This window comes from Coenobita brevimanus, chromosome 56, assembly GCF_032717465.1.
Source record: "Coenobita brevimanus isolate Jiangsu-jjx chromosome 56, ASM3271746v2, whole genome shotgun sequence".
NCBI classification, from domain to species: domain Eukaryota; kingdom Metazoa; phylum Arthropoda; class Malacostraca; order Decapoda; family Coenobitidae; genus Coenobita; species Coenobita brevimanus.
Window position 1 is genome coordinate 36,625,945 of NC_137009.1, and position 21,895 is coordinate 36,647,839.

The 21,895-nt window shown below is 41.3% G+C and overlaps 1 protein-coding gene across 1 annotated transcript in view; it reads left to right on the plus strand.

The window, feature by feature from the left end:
• Positions 1 to 149: 149 nt before the first annotated feature.
• LOC145401769 (uncharacterized) overlaps positions 150 to 21,895 on the plus strand; it is a 28,115-nt gene continuing 6,369 nt past the window's right edge. Inside the window, exons 1-6 of the mRNA XM_080273947.1 lie at positions 150 to 805; positions 4,406 to 4,664; positions 5,801 to 6,020; positions 7,195 to 7,403; positions 8,180 to 8,398; positions 14,171 to 14,303. Of these exons, the coding sequence (XP_080130073.1) occupies positions 225 to 805; positions 4,406 to 4,664; positions 5,801 to 6,020; positions 7,195 to 7,403; positions 8,180 to 8,398; positions 14,171 to 14,303 (1,621 nt within the window). The 5' untranslated portion in view covers positions 150 to 224. The remainder of the gene's footprint in view (positions 806 to 4,405; positions 4,665 to 5,800; positions 6,021 to 7,194; positions 7,404 to 8,179; positions 8,399 to 14,170; positions 14,304 to 21,895) is intronic.

The window sequence follows — 21,895 nt, forward strand, 5'->3', positions numbered from 1 at the left end:
AGGAAAGTACATGTAAAGAAACAAAGAAGGAAGGTGAGGAAAGTACATGTAAAGAAACAAAGAAGGAAGATGAAGAAAGTACATGTAAAGAAACAAAGAAGGAAGGTGAAGCAAAAGAAACTAAGCGCACAGATGTGGTAGAGGAAGCAGAGAAGAAAGATGAGACAAAGACTCCCACAATAGCAAACAAGGGCAAAACCGGTCGCAGAGTCACTAGAGGGAAAATGAAGACTCCAGAAGTTGTTGGCAAAGTGCCCATAACCAAATTCTTCAGTCCTGCATCAAAGGAGGAAGGTGACAGACAGAGAAGCATGGAGAATAAGAAGGTGAAAATCTGTGAATCAAAGGAAGAAACTCAAGCAGAAGAAAAGAAAGTGAGTGAGGACACCACTGTTGAGATGAAAGTAGCTGGAGATAAAGATAGTAAGGATGGGAATGAGAAGGAAACTAATATACCAGACATGATATGTGTGAGTGAAGATAATGAAGACATGAACATTGACAAAGATGAAAAGGAGTCAAGAGAAAATGCAAAATCATCATTGACCAATACCTCAACTGCTGTCCCAAAAACCACTCCAGTCATGAAGAAACTGACCCCAAAACAGAGAGTAAAAGAAGAAGAGAGGCAGAAGAAGCTGGAGGAGAGAGAGATGAGGAGGCAGGAGAAAGAGAAGAAGAAACAAGAGGAGCTGGCTGAGAAGGAGAAGAAGAAAAAGGAGAAGGAAGAAGAAAGGATTAAGCAGAAGGAGGAGAAGGAAAAGATAAAGGAAGATCAGAGAAAGAAAAGACAGGAGGAGTTAGAGTGAGTAGTTTGTTTGTCCATTTGCTAACCATTATTCAGTACAGTGATGCCTTTATTTATTTGTGCTTATCAATAGTATTTTATTCAGCTTAGGAGAGACTTCAAATTGGAAGAATTAGATATAGCCTTTCTTAATCCCTTCAGTATTAAAGGTCTCAGACTTAACCGGACATGCTGAAGCAAAAGGAGAAATATCATTGGACCCAGTTTCATCAGCATAGGTGTCTGTACTATCTATATGCTGATACAGTACCAGTAACCTCTCAAATAACGCGAGGGTTAGGTTCCTGGAGAGGTCGTGTTCTATCTATCTATCTATCTATTGCCAGACGCCTCAATCCCATTTGGGGTGGCCACAAACAAATCGCCTCCAAGTCGCCCTGTCCCCTGCCATTTCACTCCCCTGCTACCAACTCACACCCCCCTCTCTCATATACCTCTCCATCTCATCCTCGGCCTCCCCCTCCCTCTTTCCCCCTCCACCTCACTCACATACACTCTCTTCGTCAGTCTTTGACCCTCCATCCTCTCCACATGGCCAAACCACCTCAGTGTGTTCCTCATAACGCTTCCTATCACATCCACATCAACACCACAACGCTCCTTTATATCCTCATTCGTCAGCCTGTCTCTCCATGTGACTCCACAGGCTCCTCTTAAATAACTCATTTCCACGGCTCTCACTCTTGACTTGTGTCCTTCCAACAACGTCCAAGCTTCACTTCCGTATGTTAGAGTTGGTATCACAATACTGTCATGTAGTAACTTTTTCATTTCCATGCTCACTTCCCTGTTTCTTATCACTGCTTTCAAAGAACCAGCAACCTTTCTTCCCTGCTGTACCCTTTCAAGCACTTCACCCTCCAAACCTCCATCCTTACTCATCACACTACCCAAGTACTTAAACGTACTCACATTTTCCAATTCCTCACCATCCAACCTCGCTGTACATTCACTGACTTCACCTCTCTCAAAGACCATCACTTTACTCTTCCCTACATTCACCTTTAGATTCCGTTTCTTACACACTCTCTCAAACTCATCCACCAAGCCTTGCAGCTCCCCTTTGTCTTCACTGAACAACACAGTATCATCTGCAAACAACAGTACAGGGAGTTTCCAAACACTATCCTCTCTCACCAGGGCCACTCCAACATCCACTACCCTACCTTGTACCTCTTTTATTACCCCATCCATGTACAGATTGAACAACCATGGAGACATGACACATCCCTGTTTCAACCCAACTTTCAAAGAGAAAAATTCACTTAGTTCACCATCCACACGCACTGCAGCCTTCGCACCATCGTACATACTCTTCACAGCATTCAACAACTTCCCATCTACTCCATATATTTTTAACACTTTCCACAATCCTAGTCTATCCACCCTGTCATATGCTTTCTCCAAATCCATGAAAGCCGCATACAACTTCTTTCCCTTCTCTAGAAACTTTTCCACTAAAGATCTGAGAATGAATATCTGATCTACACAACCTCTTCCCTTCCTAAAGCCTCCCTGTTCTTCTCCAACTAATTTCTCTGTTCTTTCTCTAACTCTGTCAATAAGTATCCTACCATACACTTTTCCTATTATACTAAGAAGACAAATGCCCCTATGATTACCACACACTTCTTTTTCCCCTTTTCCTTTGTACAAGGGAATAATTATACCTGACTTCCAATCCTCCGGGACTCTACCTTCCTCCCAGGCCAATCTGCACATCTTCCACATCCATTCTACTACTATCTCTCCCCCATGCTTCAGCATTTCACCACACACTCCATCAATTCCTGGGGCTTTCCCTGATTTAACTTTCTTCATTGCTTCCAGAACTTCTATCCTACCGATTTCTTCCTGTCTTCTCACCTCCCTTCTTCTCCCAGCCATTCCCCAGCCACTTATACTCGGAATTACTTCCATCCTCCACGTTCAACAATTCCTTAAAGTGTTCTCTCTCTCCATCTGCTCACTTTTTCTCCCTTCTCCACTAGTAATCTAGGTCGTGTTAAAAACTTTTTTTTTTTTTTTTTTTTTTAAATAACAGTTTCCCCATAAGAAACAATGGTAATATTGGGGGTGACATTCCTGGACTCTGGGAAAGTCTGCCCATTTGGGGAGTTATGCTACTCTAAATTTAAAAGCAACAATATTAATTTGAAGGAAAATCCACGTAAAAAACAAAAACAGTATATCTGGGGAGAAATAAACAACATTTAAGCCCTAGTTGGACCGAAGCGTTGTTTACTTCTCCCCAAATACATACTGTTTTCATTTTTTATGTGGATTCTCTTTCAGTTCTGCTTTATTCACGGCATTGTGAAAGTTCCTCAGCATTATTAATGCATTAGTAGGTCATAAAAATACTACAGTAAAAGCAACATTTTCATTACAGTAAGTTGGTCACAAGCAATAATAACACACCGCCTCACTTCATCTATGCATCACTCGTCGTCTGCTGCTGTCCCTCCTTACCCCACTACCCCACCTTCCGCCGCTTCCCACCCTAAATTTGTCGTCCCTCCTTGCTCTGTTGTCCTTCTTCCTCTGACTCCCGTGCTACTGGTGTTGAAGATAACTCTCTTAAGTATTCTGTCTTCTTCATAAGGAACTGCTCTATCTTGGTCTGAGTGGTTTTCTTTTTGTTCTGCAGCATCAAGTTGTAACAATTTAGATATACCATCACTTTCCTGGCCAAATTTTGTCCAAAAATGAGCCAGCTTGCTCAGAATGGGGCCAAACTTCATTTTCGAATATTATAGTTCGAATAAAACCAGTTTAAGCAACAGACATAAAAAATTGTATTTATGCATAAAGTGCCACACACGGTCTATCAGCTTGGGATTGTCCAAGGCGCGCACGGCTAATTTGAAACCATCACGTACGTGTAAAGTCGCATTAAATTGAGAAACCCTTGTTAGTTGAACATATCTCCTTAAATATTTGCTCGTGTTAAAACGAAAACGAGTTTTTTAAACTCGTGTTAGTTGAGAGGTAACTGTATTGTGTTTTGGAGAATTCCGTGAAAGCCTTCTGTAACTTCAGTATACTGGTGTTTCCTGTGCTGAGGTCCTGAAGAGGGATGCCTTAATGTGACGACACTGACATGACTGGGTGCCTCCGCTGCCTGGCAATACAAACATATCTCAGGTTCCTTCCTACCCCCGAAAAGGAGGGTAGTGGACTGCCTGAGAAAGGTATCTTCATCCTGCAGTCCATTAAGTTCACATTCAGATGGGCTTGGGATTGTAGCTACTATTGCTACTCCATTGCTGAATAAAAGTGTGATGGAGGCAAACATAAAATACACCACATTACTGTAGGAGTTACTTGAGTGTTTCAAACCCCCTCACTGGAGAAGTTTTCCCCCATTCTGAGTACCGTATAGTCATCTGTGATAACAAATGAACTGTCAGTCGTGGTGATTTCTCAAACATACCAGAGGCAGTCATTTTAACTTTGTTTTGATGTTTTATGTGTTGTGGGGGGGAATAGGGTTGGGTTTATAAATGATGGTGATAATACTATTGTTAGGGAGGGGATTGGGTTAGGATGATAAAATGATTTTCGGTTTACATTTATTTATTATCATTCTTACAGAGCCAAACGTCAGTTAAAGGAACAGAAGAAGGAGGAAGAGAAACAAAAGAAGGAAGAGGAGAGGCAGAGAAAAGAAGAGGAAAAACAAAGGAAGGAGGAGGAGAAACAGAAGAAAGAGGAGGCAAAGAAACAAGCAGAGGAAGAGAAGAACAGAGCAAATGAGAAACTGAAGAACAAATTTGCCAGTTATTTTGTTACCAAGAAACGTGAGTGTGAAGAGGAGGAGACGATTGAGGAGGGACTTTTTAAGCAGTTTAGAGTGAGTATAAAATGTCCATCGTTGAATGATTAATGAAGAGCACACACACACACACACACACACACACACACACACACACACACACACACACACACACACACACACACACACACTCTCTGGCAAATAGGGTTACAATGATAAGCTCTTAATACCTCTGCTAGTTGTTGACATTCTTTGTGGTGTATTCTTGTTGCTATCAAACAGTTTTAAACACCTTAGGAGGGGCTTCTTGTATTCAGTGGGTATCTTCAGGCTTTACTTAACTCCTCCAGTTCAATAGTCTATCCAGAGCCAAACAAAATCATAAGGAAAGAGCAAAAACAAAATGGAAAAGGCATCTCTGAGCTCAGTGGGTTAAGATGATGGTGATTAATATGGTTAGGATGGTGATGGTGCAGGAGATGGATGCCTTCATGAGATGGCACCTATATAACTACAGGTATTCCCTGCTATACAGTACCCAACCATAGTAATTTGAAAAAAATTAACACTTTTCCATGCCTATCAGTGGCCAGTCCCTGCTGATCTGATTTTTTTTTTTTTTTTTTTTTTTTTTTTTTCTAATCCGATTTTGATAATATTTTAGACTTAAATTTTGTTTGGTTGATTAATTAACTGTTTTTAGACTTAGATTAATGTGTTTTAGTCATAGGTGAGGTGAACATTCGTTTTGGAGTACAGTTTACCAAGTTTGATTTTTTTCCAGACTTATTTTTGATTTTCAGATTTTATTTTTAGGTTTAGGTGAGTTATAAATTGCTTTTAGGCTTAGTTTACCAGTTTTAAAGCTATTTGCAGGTTTGTGTGAGCTAGAAACTTGCTTTTGAACTCATTTGGGTAGGTTTTGGATTTGGTTGGGAGTATCCCAAGATTCCCAAACTCAACCCTACAATATCTATGTCATAACGATCCGTGTAACAAAACCCCTGCCCAACGATGGGTTTTCCAAAATGCATCTCATCGTTATAGTGGGTACGACCTGTGGCTGCGTGGGTATGCAATATCCTTTAACTACCTCATATCTCCAAAAGGAGGATGGTGGACTGTAGGAGGAGAATAAATTAAACCTACAATCCACCGGGTTTGCATTTTAGAGCTACAGCTACAAAGATCATCATGTTTATTTCCACTCACAGATAAAGGAGGACATGCGACTGGCACCCTTACACCGGAGGATGCAGTTGACCCCAGAGCAGATCACGAAGTTGGACACCTGTGTTGCCGAGCCTAATACATCCTTCAGCACCAGTTATCTTGAAGTGTTAAATGGAGATGGATATGTCAAGGGCTCCTCACAATGCACGTTCCCTCCCCAAGACAAGAGCAAGAATACAGATGATGACATAGAAATAATTGGTAAGTAGGTCATTAAATTCTTGTAATAAATGGCATTCTTCCTTGTTTCCTTTTTTTATTATTATTATCATCTGTTGTTGCTTACTAAAAAATTTTGTATTAAAGTTACAATGTCACCTTTAAAGCCAAATTAACAGTTTCCCCCAGTTTATGGTAGTTACTCCTGATTATGTTTCTCTCTCTCCTCTCTCTCTCTCTAGGCCCCATTAAATGACAAACTTACCTCTTACATTAATTGCAAGTTGTAAAGCTGATTTGACTGTCCCCTGGATATACAGTACCATTTGTGTGGAGAAAGTTGTAATATTCTAAAGACTTTATTGACTCATACTGAAAAGTAATGGCATTTGTTTTGAGGTATATCAGGCTAAGAGCTTGTAATGTGAAAATGCCTTTATTGTCATTGTTGTAGATATGCATCCCGAAGGTTAAGCAAACGTCCACACCAAATGCTTGCTGGTGCAGCCTGGGGTTCTGCATCACTGTAGTTCATGCTAGTACCTGCCTGCGTCCACTGGGGCCACTTGCATAGGTTACGGCCTGGACACACTTGCCCCCGAACATGTGATCGACATGACAAAACGAAGCACCGAGTTAGAGCTGCTTCAATATTAGAGTCTGAACGTTGGATGGACCGCTGAGCCTCGTTTCCTCTTGATTATCACATATTTGGTGGCAAGTGTGTCCGGGCCCGTACAGTGAGATGAAACTTCCACCCTCACCTGCCCTTCCCATATAATTCTTTTGATGCACAGGGATCTGGTGGTAGGTTTCCATAGTCCAGAACATTGAAGGGTCTTCTAAATGCAGTGTATGTAGGCATCTTGAATGGATATTAAATTAGATTTCTTCCTTCACTTTTCTTTGGACTGGGCTGCATTTTATACACTGTGTACTTGGTTCTTTAGTATTCACAATTCATCATAACTCATTGCAACCCAAGAGATAGGGAGACGAAGCCTTCAGAAATGGAGAAATCACAAAAGTGGGAGAACTATTGTACAACATGGGCCACACCGATTTTCCATGTGTCTTCTCATAATTTATATTTTTATAATTATCCAGGTTTTATTTATGTGTATTTCATTTTTATAGTTTCTCAGTGTGCTATTATTTAAGTATTTTACATGAAAAGCGTTAAGCTATAAATTAGAAAAATAAACTACCAATACAGAAGAGGAAGAAGAGGATCCTGAGGAGGCAGTAATCAGCGAGCTGGTGGAAGGAGGTGTGATGCAAAATTCTGGGGACAAGTCACAACCCATGGAAGATCGAGGGCGTCCCAAGCTGCTACTCTTCTGTGAGAACCGACGCCCGGCCTACTGGGGCACATGGGGCAAGAGGAGCAAGGTTGTTTCTGCCAGGAGGCCCTTTGCTAAAGATGTGAGTGTCGAGATGTTTGGAGGAAAGAAAACAGAGTGCCCTTTGCTAAAGATGTGTTTTTAGGATGATGTGTTTGTGTTGATGAGAGAGAGGGAAACATGTATTTTCTTGTGTATGTTTATTTGTGGCTGTTAATTTCTGTTTCTGTGTATATGTGACTATCCTTTTGTGTGTAAAACCAAGGACATGTCAGGCTGCTGCTTTTCTGTGAATACAGACACCCAGCCTAGTGGAGCAAGAAGAACAGTCATGTCAACTTAAAGGCTCTGTGCTAAAGATTGTGTTTAGAAGGTTTGTGAGTGACAGGAAGAGTATCAGTAGTTGCTTACTATGTGATTTAGGGCGAGGTGTGCGGATGTGGGTAAAACATAGACTGTCGACCTGTGTATGTTTTGCAGGCCAGCAGTCATCCTGTGTGACACACTTTCACATATTGCTTCTCCACTAATGCTCACGATCCATACTGTGCTAAAGACAAGATAGGGCTGTCTCTTTCTGAAGTGGAATAATGTTGTTATCAGTATGTCGGTGGGTTGTGTGGAAGATAGCAAATTAAATTTCAGTGAAATTCAAATAATCAAACTGTTACTTGCCTCACCCTTGGATTCTGCTTGCATTCTTTCAGACGAGTCCACTTAATAAACCGCCTGATGCCTACTTCCCCAAGTTTGAAGAGATCACCAGATTGAATAGAATTTCCTGGAATAGCACAAATAGAATAGAAAGACTAGACAACATGATACAGAAGGAATTAATCTGAGATCTTTTAACTCCAGACTATCTTTGACTACGAGTACGACAGCGATGATGACTGGGAAGAGGAGGAGGCTGGTGAAAGCCTGAGTGACTCTGAGGGTGAGGACAAGGAGGAGGCTGATGAGGATCAGTATGAGGTGGACAACGAGTTCTTTGTGCCCCACGGCTACCTTTCTGATGACGAGGCCAAGAGTGACCAGGAGGAAGAGATGGAGCAGGAGAAGGATGACATCGTGCAGGTGAGGAAGAGTAAGAGGAGGAGAAGTAGCAGTAGTTGCAACCCCAGACTGATCTCAACATGAATCTGGGGGACATCATGTCAAAAGTACCCTTCTTTCACAGTCCATCCTCCTTCTGGGGAATAGGGAGGGGATGTTCGTATAGCTGGGCAACCTCATCACTTGGTCATATCAGTGCCGCCACTTGAAGGCATCCCTCTCTAGCACCAATAGAAGTACAGTATTGGTAGTTAAGAAGTTCAGGTACAAAGCCTTTATAGTTATGAAGTGTATGGGAGAAGGAAGTGAGGAAGATGGAATGGTAGTCCAAGAGGAGGAACAGATGGACCAGAAGGATAAGTTTGTGCAGATGAGGATGTGGGTGGTTGTCATTGCTGTTGTGGCCAATCTTGTCTGGAGGTAAACCCAGTCGATTGCAGGAAATTGGTCACTTCATCTGTGTGCTCCCATAACTCTCTTCATTAAAGTTAAGTGAGAGGTGCGTGAGGTGTGCTGCATTGTGAGGATGTTGGTAACAGGCGAAATACAAAGTACTGGAGAGAGGCGAGGGGGGAGAGACTAAGATAGAGGGAAAAGAGAGGGAAGTAAAAGTAAGTAATAAGGTGAAGCAGATAAGAAATCCAGCAGGAGGGTACATCTAATTTATTTATTTTTTTAAATTTATTTTTTATATACTTATATATTTATTCAGCAATGAAGAAACCATGGAGTCACATTGGGGTTGAAAATTTAGTGTTTATCAAAAAATTAGTCACTGACTGACTGGTTGTTGTGTGACTTAACCGTTTTGTCCAGTGGGTGTCTTTTTAAAATTCCATACTAGCCAACATATAAAAGTACTTTTATTTGATTTAGCTAAGGAGAGACCTCTTTTAGTTAAAGGGTTGTTGAAAACTGTATGTCAAGTGTCTCCTGAATTGAATAAAATTATCTGAAGATAGTAATAATAATAATAATAATAATAATCTGGCCTTTTGTTTCTCAAAAGCGCCAGTTCTACCTTTTGGGAATTCACTAGCGCTCGACACACATACATTATTTTTACAATTACAAGAATTGTGACATTTCTTGTATATAATACAAACTACATCATATATACATGAAAGTGGCAAAAATTAAACCCTATAATCATCCGTCATAGTACCTCTCTCCAGGTCGTAGCATTTTGAAAAAAGAAAGGCTTTCAGCTGTCTCTTAAAGGATTCAACAGTAGAGAGTTGTCTTATGGACAATGGCAATCTGTTATATAATCTAGGGGCTCTATATGCAAAAGAACGATCAGAGAAAGATGACTGGTGAATGGCTCCTGGCTCATCAAGACGCAAGGAATCATCTTCACTGCGTAACATCACACCCGGGCGTGTCGATGGGAGTTTTAACAATTCAGCAAGATACTTCGGTTCACCAAACTTAAGAACCTTGAATGTAATAAGACACAGTTTAAATTCAATTCTAGACTTTACTGGTAACCAATGCAACTCAATCAGAAACGGGGTAGTTGAGGTTCTTGGGGGGAGACCAAAGATAAGCCGTGCCGCCCTGTTCAACACAGACTGAACTTTTGTTAGTATATTATTTGGAAGACCAACCCACAGTGAATTACAATAATCAACACGAGACAAGACCACTGCATGGACCAATATTAAGAGGCACTGTCTATTCAGGAATCTTCTCACAGAGTACAGATTTCTGATATGCAAGTTACACCCTCTTACAACCTGATTAATGTGTTCTTTGTAATTTAACTTAGAATTAAAATAAACACCCAAATTTCAAGCAGAACTGACTGGATGCAGCTGTGACACGCCAATGTTCAAAGCCAGGGCATTGTCAGTGTCATCACCCCTTCTGTATCCTCTAATGATGATGATCTCAGTTTTACCATCATTCAGCTTAAGTTTCCTCTTAGCCATCCAAATCTTAATATCAGACATTAGAGATTCAAACTTTATCTTAGTATCGTTGATATCTGACATCTTAACATAGAGCTGGGTGTCATCAGCATAAAAATGATAGGACACATCATGAGCATCAAGTAGAGACGATAAACTACTTAGGTAGATAGTAAATAGAATTGGACCCAAAACTGATCCTTGAGGGACTCCAAATAGAAGAGGAGCAGAATCAAAGCTAGCGTAATCAACAACCACTCTCTGAGATCTGTCCAACAGATACAACTTAAGGAGCAAAAGGGCACTATCACGAATGCCATAAAAATACAGATCATCCAACAATAGTTTATGATCTACTGTATCAAAAGCTGCAGACAGATCCAAAAGAACTAGGAGAGAGGACATCCCACTACAAGTGTTTGCCACCAAGTCGCTCTGAATCCTTGTTAGTCCAGTTTCAGTCGAATGGTATTTTCTGTATGCTGATTGAACAACAGGAACAACTCTGTTGTGTTCCAGTAGTGGTAAGAGTTGGTCGAGTATGGCCTGCTCAATAATCTTGGATAAAAAAGACAGGTTAGAGACAGGACGATAATTTGTCATGCTCTCGACATCAAGGCCAGGTTTCTTAATTAGGGGCCTAAGCAAAGCACGTTTCTCAGACTGCACAAAATTACTTTCTAAGAAGCATCTATTTATTATGTTGCAGATAAGTCTGCAGCATGCTCATACACATCAGGCAGTTGTGACATGTTACATGGATCGAGTGAGCAAAATGTTTTATTAAGTTCTCTGATGTAACATTTGACTTTGTTTACATCCAGTGGATGAAATGTTGAAAGCAAATGATCCCCGGTGCACCGTGGCTGGAAGTCAACTGAGTACGCTTCACTAGGAGGACTGCTATCTAAATCACTTTTTATGCGAGATATCTTACTTGTAAAAAATGAAGCAAAATCAGAAGCCAATTGGGCATCAGATAAAGAAGTTGGTTTAACAATTACATTCCTCCGACCAACCAAATTGTTCACAACTGCAGACAATATTTTTTGATCACCATCACATGAATCAACGTTATTTTGATAATACCTTGCCTTTTGGGCTTTTACAGTGTGAACGACTGCTCTTCTCGCAAAAACATAACACAAACGAGTTACTTCAGTCTGCTGCAAGCGCCACTCACGCTCTGCCCTTCTACGTTGTCTACGCAAAGAATTAATGGATGGACCATACCACGGAGAATTATCACGTACAGTGATTGTTTTTACTACCTCAGGACAATAATGGTCAAAAATTGACCTGAGCTCGTAGTTGTAAATATCAACCAATTCACCAGAAGAAAGACTTGAAGAATCGATGGAGTTTAAACGTTGATCAATTTCAAAACACATCAACTGGCGGTCAACATTGTTGTAATTTCTGAACCTGATGACCTTTTTATATGAAGGGGATTTCGGGACACCAAAACAAAGAGTGATCAGAGCATGATCAGAGATGAGGGGGTCAAATGAGTCAACCTCCACATCTGATACGCGCTTGCAACCAACAGGGGACAAGATCAAGTCAAGGTCATGTCCTGAGACATGAGTTGGATTACTCACATGATTGAAAAAATTGTTCTGGGTGATCAACTCAAGGAATTCTGAAGAAAATGGTTTTGACTCTGGACTGTCAACCCAGTAATTGAAATCACCACAAACAAGAAGTCCTCCAGGTTTAAGAGAAAACCCTTCAAGAAACTGCCCAAACTCCTCCATAAAACCTCGATCTCTGCCCGGATGACCTGGTCGATAGACAATTGCAATTCTAATGGTATTCTGATGGAAATTTATTAATACTTCCATAAATTCAAATGATGATAGGGTCAGGTCTGAGTCAATGAGAGAAACGTTTGCAAGTGCTGCCGAATAGATGAATGCTACGCCTCCTCCCGGATAGTCAGCAGCAGGCCTGGGAATACTAATAATAGAATGTGTCTTAGGCAAAGCATTACGAATAATATCGATATCAGACTCATACAACTAGGTTTCAGTCAAGCACAATATGTCAAGCTCATGCTGATTTAGGGTTTCATTAATATAGTCTATCTTATTACGGATGGAACGAATATTTAAAAGACCCATCCTTAACTGGTTCAAGAGGGATGTAGTCAGTTTTTTGAATGGTCAAAATTGGTGTTCTCAATCAATCTATTCCTATGAGAAATCATAATTGGACATTCTCTACTTGAAGCAAAATGGGCAACCACCTGTGACTGAATTAGCATCTTGTTGTCTTAAAGAGTAGCAGTTGATGCATTTGGGAGAATTTCTGTTACTACAGTCCTTAGATTTATGGGCTCCAGCACAAAAGACACATTTAGGTTCATCACTTTTCCTAGAACATCTTTCAAATGTATGACCAAAGCCTTGACAGTGATGACACTGTGTAACCCAGAATCTATCGAAAGCGCGGCATCTTGTAAGATCCACATAGATGTAATTGCCCTGTTCTGCAATGGAGGATCTCACCTCTGGCGACATCTTCAAGACAGCAGTTTTGGTGTCATTCCTTGTCCTTGTGAAGAGAAGGTTGAGGGTACAACCTCGATCAACGAGCATCTTAATTTTATTGTTTTTTCTCAGAATATTTGGGATGATGTCAGAGTCATCCAAGGAAGAGGAAAGGCCTGTCACGGTCATTTTAGGCAACATTTTCTTTGGCTCTGATATGCAAAAAGTGCCCTCAGAGCCAAAATGATCAGTCAGCACCCCAGTTGCTTCTCTCTTGGCCTTAGCTGACGGAAACTTCATTACCAGCTCACCAGCCTTGGTCTTAAGGCAGCCGTCAACCGGTACCGAGTTAAGTACACCTCTGATGTCTTCTGGTCCCATCTGATTTGTCAGGGCACTAGCGCCACTCTCTGGTTTCACAATCAGTACATGCTGACTATGAATGGCTTTTTTCTGGCCATGAGCACTGATCTCAATCACGCCCCCAGGCAGATCCTTCCCTCCCCCCACGAGAGACCCACGAACAGCATCCACAAATGACTTGGCCTGATCTTGTGTGACCGCCATAGGTGATGAGACCTTGGTCTCTAGTGCCTCCAGTCTATTTGATATGTCTCTGATTGCTTGAAAGATTGGCCCAATAACTTTATCTTCATACTCCTTCTTGGTACTACTTCCTCCACCAGCCAAGACCTCGTCTGCTGGTGCAACACACTGGCTACACAGCCAGCGAAAGCCCAGCTGGTGGCTCCTCTTCATGAATGGATAGTCGCCTGCATCCAAATTTTCACAAGCTATATGAATCCACTCGCTGCAGTAGGCGCACTTCAGTGCTTGTGCACTTTTTGCTACAGACCTACTGCAGTGAGGGCACTGGTGTTGTTTACTCATGATAAAGGAGAACAAAAAAAACACAATGACAACAACAGTAAAACGTATATACAATACTACCCGGGAAAAACCCTGGTAGCGCCTCCCCCGTTTGTGTCACCCTAATTTAGGAGGAAAAAAGAAAACCGAAGGAAAAAAAGCACAAAAAACAGAAATGGAAAAAAAAACAAAAAAAAAAACAGGGTGTCTGCGAGGTCACCACGAGCAGGTGGGGTACGACTTGACTACCCTTCTAGGAAAGGTAACGCAAACCGAGGTGCCGCAGAAGTGCTGAGATGGTATTGAAACTTTTCCCAATTCGAGCTATACAGCAGCAACAAATACGTCACTTAGGCAAGACCTCATTGGTTACGATACTGCCACTGCGCAAAGCTCAAGGGAAGTCGTAGTTACTAACGGGTAAGTCTGGTTTCTATGATTTTATGGGATGCTAGGATTATCAAGCTTCCACATTAGCTTCATCGTTATAGTTTTAATGGGTGATTTTTTATCCACAGGGTGATGGAGACAGGAACATGAAGCTGAAGCAAAAACAGGCAGAGTTTGACAAGGAGATGAAGAAGAAAACCCGAGAGCTGAAGCCGCGTGTGATTGGCTGTTGCTTTGAGGCTGATGCTAATAATAATCCAAGTATGGTTGGTGGGGCTTTAGTAGAATTTTGGAAACTAGACCTATCCCACATCCATATGCTTTTGTTTTTCTGTATACATTTTTAAGTCCTTGCACCTTCATAATTTTTTATTTTTACTTTTATATTTTTCAGTTCTTCCACCATCATACTTTATTTGTATTTGTATATCTGTAATCCATTCTGCCTTCATAGATTTTTATTTATTTATTTGTTTCTTAACCCCTTCAACATTCATGCGTGGTTATTTAATATATTTGTTTAGATATACAGGCATACCCCAGTTTAATGATGCAGTTGGTTAAGTAAAAACCCATCGACAGGTGGGTATTGTATCTCGGGGTAGATTTAACATGTAAAGTATAGGGATGCGTTTTTGAGCTTTGGGTTTTCCCCAACCAAGTCCTAAACCCACCCAAATGAGTCCAAAAACAAGTTTCTAGTTAACCTAGACCCCCAGATAGCTTTAAAACAAGCTAAACTAAGCCTAAAAGCATTTATAACTCACCTAAACCCAAAAATAAAATCTGAAAATCATCAAAAATAAATCTGGAAAAAAATCAGACCTAGTAAACTGTGGTAGGTGGGGGTGCCCATCATCCACTCACCCAGTGTAGAGGTGCCATTTGATCTCTACACTGAGTGACAAGCCAAATGGTTTCCTGTACCCAGGAAACCACATGCTATGCTGGGTGGTAACCATATAACCGGGAATTCTGGCAGGGTTAAGTGTCCCCCCGATTCCCCTATCCAAAATCACTTAAATCATGGCAGTCGTTTCAGAGAGCCTCAAAAGGCCTAATATCTGCCCAAGGCCCCAACCAAATGGGCAGATTCGCATGGCCATGTGGAATGCAAAGCTGGGAATAGCGACGCTATTATTTTAATAGCGATGGTGGTAACGCCATTACTTTTTTTAGCCAGTAGCAGAACTGAGAGCGCCGTTCCTTTTTGGCTGTACTCATGCATTACCGCGCTCCTCGCTACTCACGCGACGAATACAGGTCCGGAGTCGGTGAGTACATACAGATATGCTGACGATTTGGTTGTACATTATTTATTAATGACGAAAAATAATACTTTCGTCAATTCTGTCAATTAAAGATGTTTGTTCTACATCAGTAGCTTATTCATTATTATTTATTAGTAATGTGCAATAATTAGACAGGAGTTTGCTTGTTAGATATCAGTCATTTGAATTAAGTAAAGATAAATAAGGATGTCAGCTAGATGTAGGCAACACACACACACCTCTAACCATCCCCGTCTCTAACTCCCACTCCTCCCCCACCCTCTTCCAGACTAATTCTTACTCACTACGTTTTTGTTTCGTAACAGTATGTTACTTTCAGTTGAAAGTAATGGAAAAAAACATTGCTTTTTTATAAATAGCCTTTAAAAGAAAGCCCCAGTTCATTTTTACTTTCATTTTCGTACATATCTTAAATAGGTATCATCGAAAATATAATCTATATACAGTAAGGTCCCGGGTTACGTCAGAGTTCCGTTCCTGAGACATGACGTAAGCCGATTTTGAACGTAACTCGAGTTTTATACAGTACGTCGTATGATTATGCTTACCGCAATGCATCTTACAGATTTTTCAACCATACATTGCATACTATACATGTAATAATCTTATAACAGGTATGTATAAGAAACATAGTCTTTTGAACTGATGATATTTATTGAATAAAATCTAAGTTGTACTAGCTAAGAGTCTTCGTCACAGTACCGCACTCGCTGCGGTAACAGCACTTCTCATCGTCATGGCAGCAGAGTTACGCCACCACTGCCTCACCCACAACTGAGTCTGGCTGCCGCTCCCTCACTCTCCCGTCCTTACACATGTGCACACTGCCAACACACATTTTATTCCTATATTCAAGCACTTTTCATACTTCATCATACAATAAAGTTTACTGTAAATTACTGCCATAAAATATGAAATAACATCATTACCAGCACGATAATGTAAGCATTTCTAACATCAAGTTTGATGGCTTTTTTTTTTTTTCTCACTCGGACAGCAAAATTATTTCAGTGATAAAATGACCGATTACTGTATGGTACTGTAATAAAAGATGCATACTATGTGTCACTACATACCTTCTGACATCAACTTGACTCGTTACTGGGGTTGCGATGTGGAAGGCACTGCATCAGGGGAGTCAGGGACCGGAGCAGGGGAGTCCAGGGCTGAAGCAGGGGAGTCCGGGGCTGAAGCAGGGGAGTCCGGGGGCTGAAGATAGGGAGTCAGGGGGTTGACGATGAGAATGAGGTAGCAACTGGTGGTGAAGTTGTGGCTCGGTGTTCAGTTCGCTTTGAAAAACTGGAGAATTGAAGACTGCTTGGCGGCATATTTCTTTCGTCATAGATTTGACGATAACAGGACACTGCATCCTCAATTCCCCTGTACACTTTGGCAAACCTCTCTGCATTTGGGTCCTGATCTTCAAATGCAGCCATTGCTTTTTCTAGGAAGTCGAAAGCATTTGCCATTTCCTTAATCTTAAACTGTCTTAGCGGTTCTGCCTCATCACTTTTTTCATCATTTTCCATTTGCTTTCCTAGGTATAGCAAGTCTTCATTACTCAGCTCTTGATCATGTGAATCAACAAGTTCATGTACATCACTCTCGTCTATGTCCAGATTTAAATCGTTTCCAATTTTCACACAGTTGCGCTTGACTTCGTTTATACTGTCTTCATCAAATCCTTTAAAGTCATTTACGAGGTTAGGGCACACTTTTTCCACACTCCGTGCATATTTGTCTCAGTCACTTCAGCCCAACATTCTCCAATATTTTTAACTGCCTTATAGATGTTGAAATCTTTCCAGAATTCTTGAGTGTTACTTTACCATTTTCTGTTGCTCGTATTGCCTGTCTGAATGTTTTCTCAGGTAGTAAGCCTTGAAAGCTCTTATTACACCTTGGTCCATGGGTTGTAGGATTGATGTTGTGTTTGGTGGCATAAACACAACTTTTACATTAGGGTGCAACTCTGTCAGGCTCGAAGGATGACCAGGAGCATTATCAATAATAAGAAGAGCTTTGAATGGCAGATTCTTCATAGCACAATACCGTTCAACCTCTGGCACGAAACACTTTGAAAACCAGTCAATGAAAATTGCACTAGTCACCCAAGCCTTTAAATTACTTTTCCAATGAACTGGTAGGCTAGCTTTAAGGATCCCCTTAAGAGCTCTTGGATTTTCGGAGTGGTACACGAGTAGCGGTTTTGAGCTTGAAATCGCCTGCACAGTTTCCCAAAAGTAGCGTTAGGCGCTCTTTGGATGCTTTGTGACCTGGCATGGTTTTTTCTTCTTTAGCAATATAGGTTCTGTTAGGCATTCGTTTCCAGTTTAGTCCGTTTCATCAACATTAAATATAAGTTCTGGAATGTAGCCTTCCTTCTCAATCAACTCCTCCAACTCTTTAACGAATGTTTTTGCTGCATCGTCATCTGCACTGGCTGCTTCTCCGAAAATTCTTTTGCTGGTTAGGTTTGCTCGAGCCCTGAAACGAGTAAACCAACCTTTTGATGCCACAAATGTCTCGTTGGTCTCACTTTCCTCACTTTTTTCTTTCTTAAGGTCTTGGTAGAGTGTGCGTGCTTTTTCACAGATTAACTGTTCACTCAGAGGCATGCACCGTTGATTATTGTCCTCAATCCACAGCATTAGCATCTGTTCCATCTCAATCAACAGTCCCGATCTTTGCTTGGTAATCACAGTTGATTGCATGGGAGTTGCACCTTTAACGTGAGTCAAGATACGTTCCTTGTCTTTGAGGATGGTAGCTACGGTAGTACGGCTCATCCCAAGCGCACGCCCGATTGCTGATGCCTTTTCTCCTTTCTCATTACGCTTAATAATATCGACTTTTTCACGTAATGTGATGGTCTTGCGTTTCTTGGAGTCGTTATGGTCACCAGGAAGCTGTCTCTTAGGCATCTTGGAATCAGGATGGCGAAAAACACAAGAAAATGACGGTATCACTGTATCAGGCGGTGGTAGCAGTGAGACTGAGAGCGATTGTTGGTAGTCAAGAGTGAGGCGGGAAAACGCCAGAGACATCTCGCGGTACTTAGCAACACTTCAAAACCCACTCTTTATGTATTTTTTCTTTATTTTCTTATATTTTAAAATTTCCACTCACGGACCGACTGTCGTAACCTTGAATTGACGTAAGTCGATACTGACGTAACCCGGGACCTTACTGTAATGTGTATCAATGGTAGGCCACATTTTTTTGCCTTTTATTTACGTGTTACTTTCATTAGGCATACTAGGTAACAGTGTAAAAGAACATTACGTTATACAGTAAATACTGTACCGGTAGCTTTTTCCTGTACCTTCGGCTCTAAGCTTCATTAAAGTGACACCGACATGTGTGTGTATATATATATATATATATATATATATATATATATATATATTTTCTTCATTATAAGTATATGCTGACATTACTGGTACACAACATAACCACTCAGACTGACTAATATTATTGGAAACAGTATATAGTGTATTGGTGTATCACAGATTTTCGTTAACCTTTCCTTTGTCTACCTTTTTCTTATCCAAAGTAGCAGGAGCACTGCTACATTTTGTATCAAGTAGTGAAACCAGTAACGCCACTACTTTTTCGAGCTAGTAATGGGAATGGGAGCGCCGCTACTTTTTATTGGTAGCGTTCCCAGCATTGGTGGAATGTGAGAGGTGTGAATGAGGAGAGCAAGAAGGTGGAAGTGGTGAATGTGTTCAAGAGTGCGAGATAGGCCATGATGGCATGGTGTGAAACGAAGATGAAAGGGTGTGAAGTGGAGGAGTGGGTGGGTGTGAAATGTGTAAGATCGGGAATGAATGGGCGACGAAGATGCAAGGGAGTTGCTTTGTTGATGAGGGAGATGTGGCAGAGTGGAATGAGAGACTACAAATGTGTCAGCTCGAGGTGTATGTATGTCAAGTTCAAGTTTGAGACGGTGAAAGTGGTAGTGATTGTGTGAGGACGGGAGTGAAAGAAAGACCGGTTTTGGGATGAGCTGGGTGAAGTAGTGAGAGAAATGCCCAGGAGCTATAAAGTGATTATAATGGGGGGTATGAATGGAAGAGTAGGTACTGGTCCTGAGGATGACATAATGGGTTGTTATGGAGTACCAGAAGAAAATGATAATGGGAAGAGACTAAAGGATATGTGTCAGGAGAGGAGGTTGTGCATTTGTAAATCGTATTTCAAACACAGAAATGCACATAAATATACATGGTATAGAGGGAATGGGGATCATGTTGAAAGAAACCTGATTGATTACGTGCTCGTATAGAGGTCGATGATGGGAATGGTTGCTGATACGAGGGCTGTGAGAGGACGATGTGGGGGTCTGTCGGATCATATGATCGTTGTATGCAAGATCAAGCTGAGAGGAGTGAGGTGGATCAGGAGAGAGAGGAGCAGTCAGGGAGAAAGACTGAAAGTTGAGAAGCTGAGGATCAAAGAAATGGCAGATGATTACAGGACCAAAGTAGAGGAGAAGGTAGAATTACTAAATTGGAATGAAATGGATCTGGACAGCCTGTGGAATGTATATAGGGATTGCTTAGTTAGGAATGCTAAAGCGGTGTTTGGTGTGGCAAGAGTAACAACAAAGAAGAAAGGTATGGCATGGTGGAATGAGGAGGTAAAGAAAGCAGTGGAGGAAAAGAGGAAGAAGTAGCTAAAGTGGTTACAGGACAGGGGTTCAGTTGAAATAAGAACTGAATATGTTGAGAGCAAGAAGCACGCAAGAGACTAGTGAAGAGGAAAAAGGAGGAAGTAAATGAGGATCTGGGAAGAAAGATGCAAACTACTCTGAAAATAGGAAGTTATTCTGGAAAGAGGTGTGGAAATGTAGAAGTGAAAGTGGAAAGAAATGTGATGGTGTGAAGGATGTAGGTGGTAGATTATTAACCCATGGAGATGAAGTAAGGACCAGATGGAAAGAATATTTTGAAAGCCTGATGAATGGGAATAGAGAGAGCAGAGTGGCTGTAAACATGATTGGTTTGGGGGGTATGCAGAGAAGGAATGCAGTACCAGGAGACGTGACACTCGCACAGGTGAAGAGTGCTGTAAAGCGGCTGAAAAATGGGAAAGCATCTGGGGTTGATGAGGTGTATGCAGAGATGCTTAAGTGTAGTGGAGAGAGTGGAATGAAGTGCTTGTTGGAGATACGTAAGAAGGCATGGATGAGTGAAACTGTGCCTGCAGAGTGGAAAAAGACTGTGATTGTAACCCTGTGCAAAAATAAAGGTGAGTGAAGTGAATGCAAGAATTATCGTGGCATAAGTTTGTTGAGTGTGGTAGGGAAGGTATATGGAAGAATTATTATAGAGAAAGTAAGAGAGAAAGTAGTGAGTGATGAACAGGTTGGCTTTAGGAGTGGCAGAGGATGTGTGGACCAAATATTTGCAGTGATACAGATAGTAGAGAAGGCTTGTGAGAAGGACCATAAGGTGTTAATGGCATTCATGGATCTGGAAAAAGCATATGACAAAGTGGACAGAGAAGGATTGTGTTTTTGCACATGTACAGTGTAGAGGGTAAGCTGCTAGGTGTCATCAAGAGTTTTTATGATGGTATTGAAGCATGTGTAAGGGTTAATGGGCATCTAAGTGAATGGTTCACAGTCGGTGTGGGTGTGCAACAAAGTTGTGTGATGTCCCCATGGTTGTTCAATATATATATATGGATGGGGTGATGAGAGAAGTAAAAACACGAGTAATAGAGAGAGGGATGGCGTTGGTAATGAATAGTGATGGATGGAGTATCTCAAATTTGTTGTATGCTGATGATGCAGTACTGCTTGCAAGTACTGGACAAGAACTGGGTAGGCTAGTGCAGAGTTTTGCTGATGTCTGTAAGCGTCATGCCTTGAGAATAAATGTAGAAAAGAGTAAAGTGATGGTTATTGAGAGAGAAGGAGACTCCCAGTCTGATGTAACAGTGAATAGAGAGAGACTGGAATTTGTAAGAGTTCAAATACCTGGGTACAATGATAGAAAATAGAGGAAAATGTGCAAAAGAAGTTGAAAGTAGAGTGACACAAGGAAGAAAAGTAGTTGGTGCAATGAAGGCCTTGATAAGAAACAGAGGCTTGAGTGTTGCAGCTTCACGAGGCTTACATGAGGGAGTGTTAGTGCCAACTTTAACATATGGATGTGAGACTATGGTGTGGCATGAAAATGAAAAGTCAAGAGTAAGAGCAGTGGAGATGGGACTGCTGAGGACTGTACATGGAGTACAGAGGGTGGATAGGAAACAAAATAATGGATTCGTGAAAGATGCGGAGTGCGGAAGTCGGTGGACATCAGAATCGAAGAGAGTGTACTGAGATGGTATGGTCATGTGGAGAGAATGGATAACAATAGAGTGGTGAAAAAGGTGTTTCTGAGTGAATTTGAAGGAGGGAGGAGGCGAGGTAGGCCAAGGAGAAGGTGGAGAGATATGGTGGATGAATGTGTGAGGAAGAGAGGTTTGGAAGTCGGTGAGGCTAGGGAACTGACAGGAGATCGAGCTGGCTGGATGAATGTTGTGAGGAGAAGTGCATGATCAGGG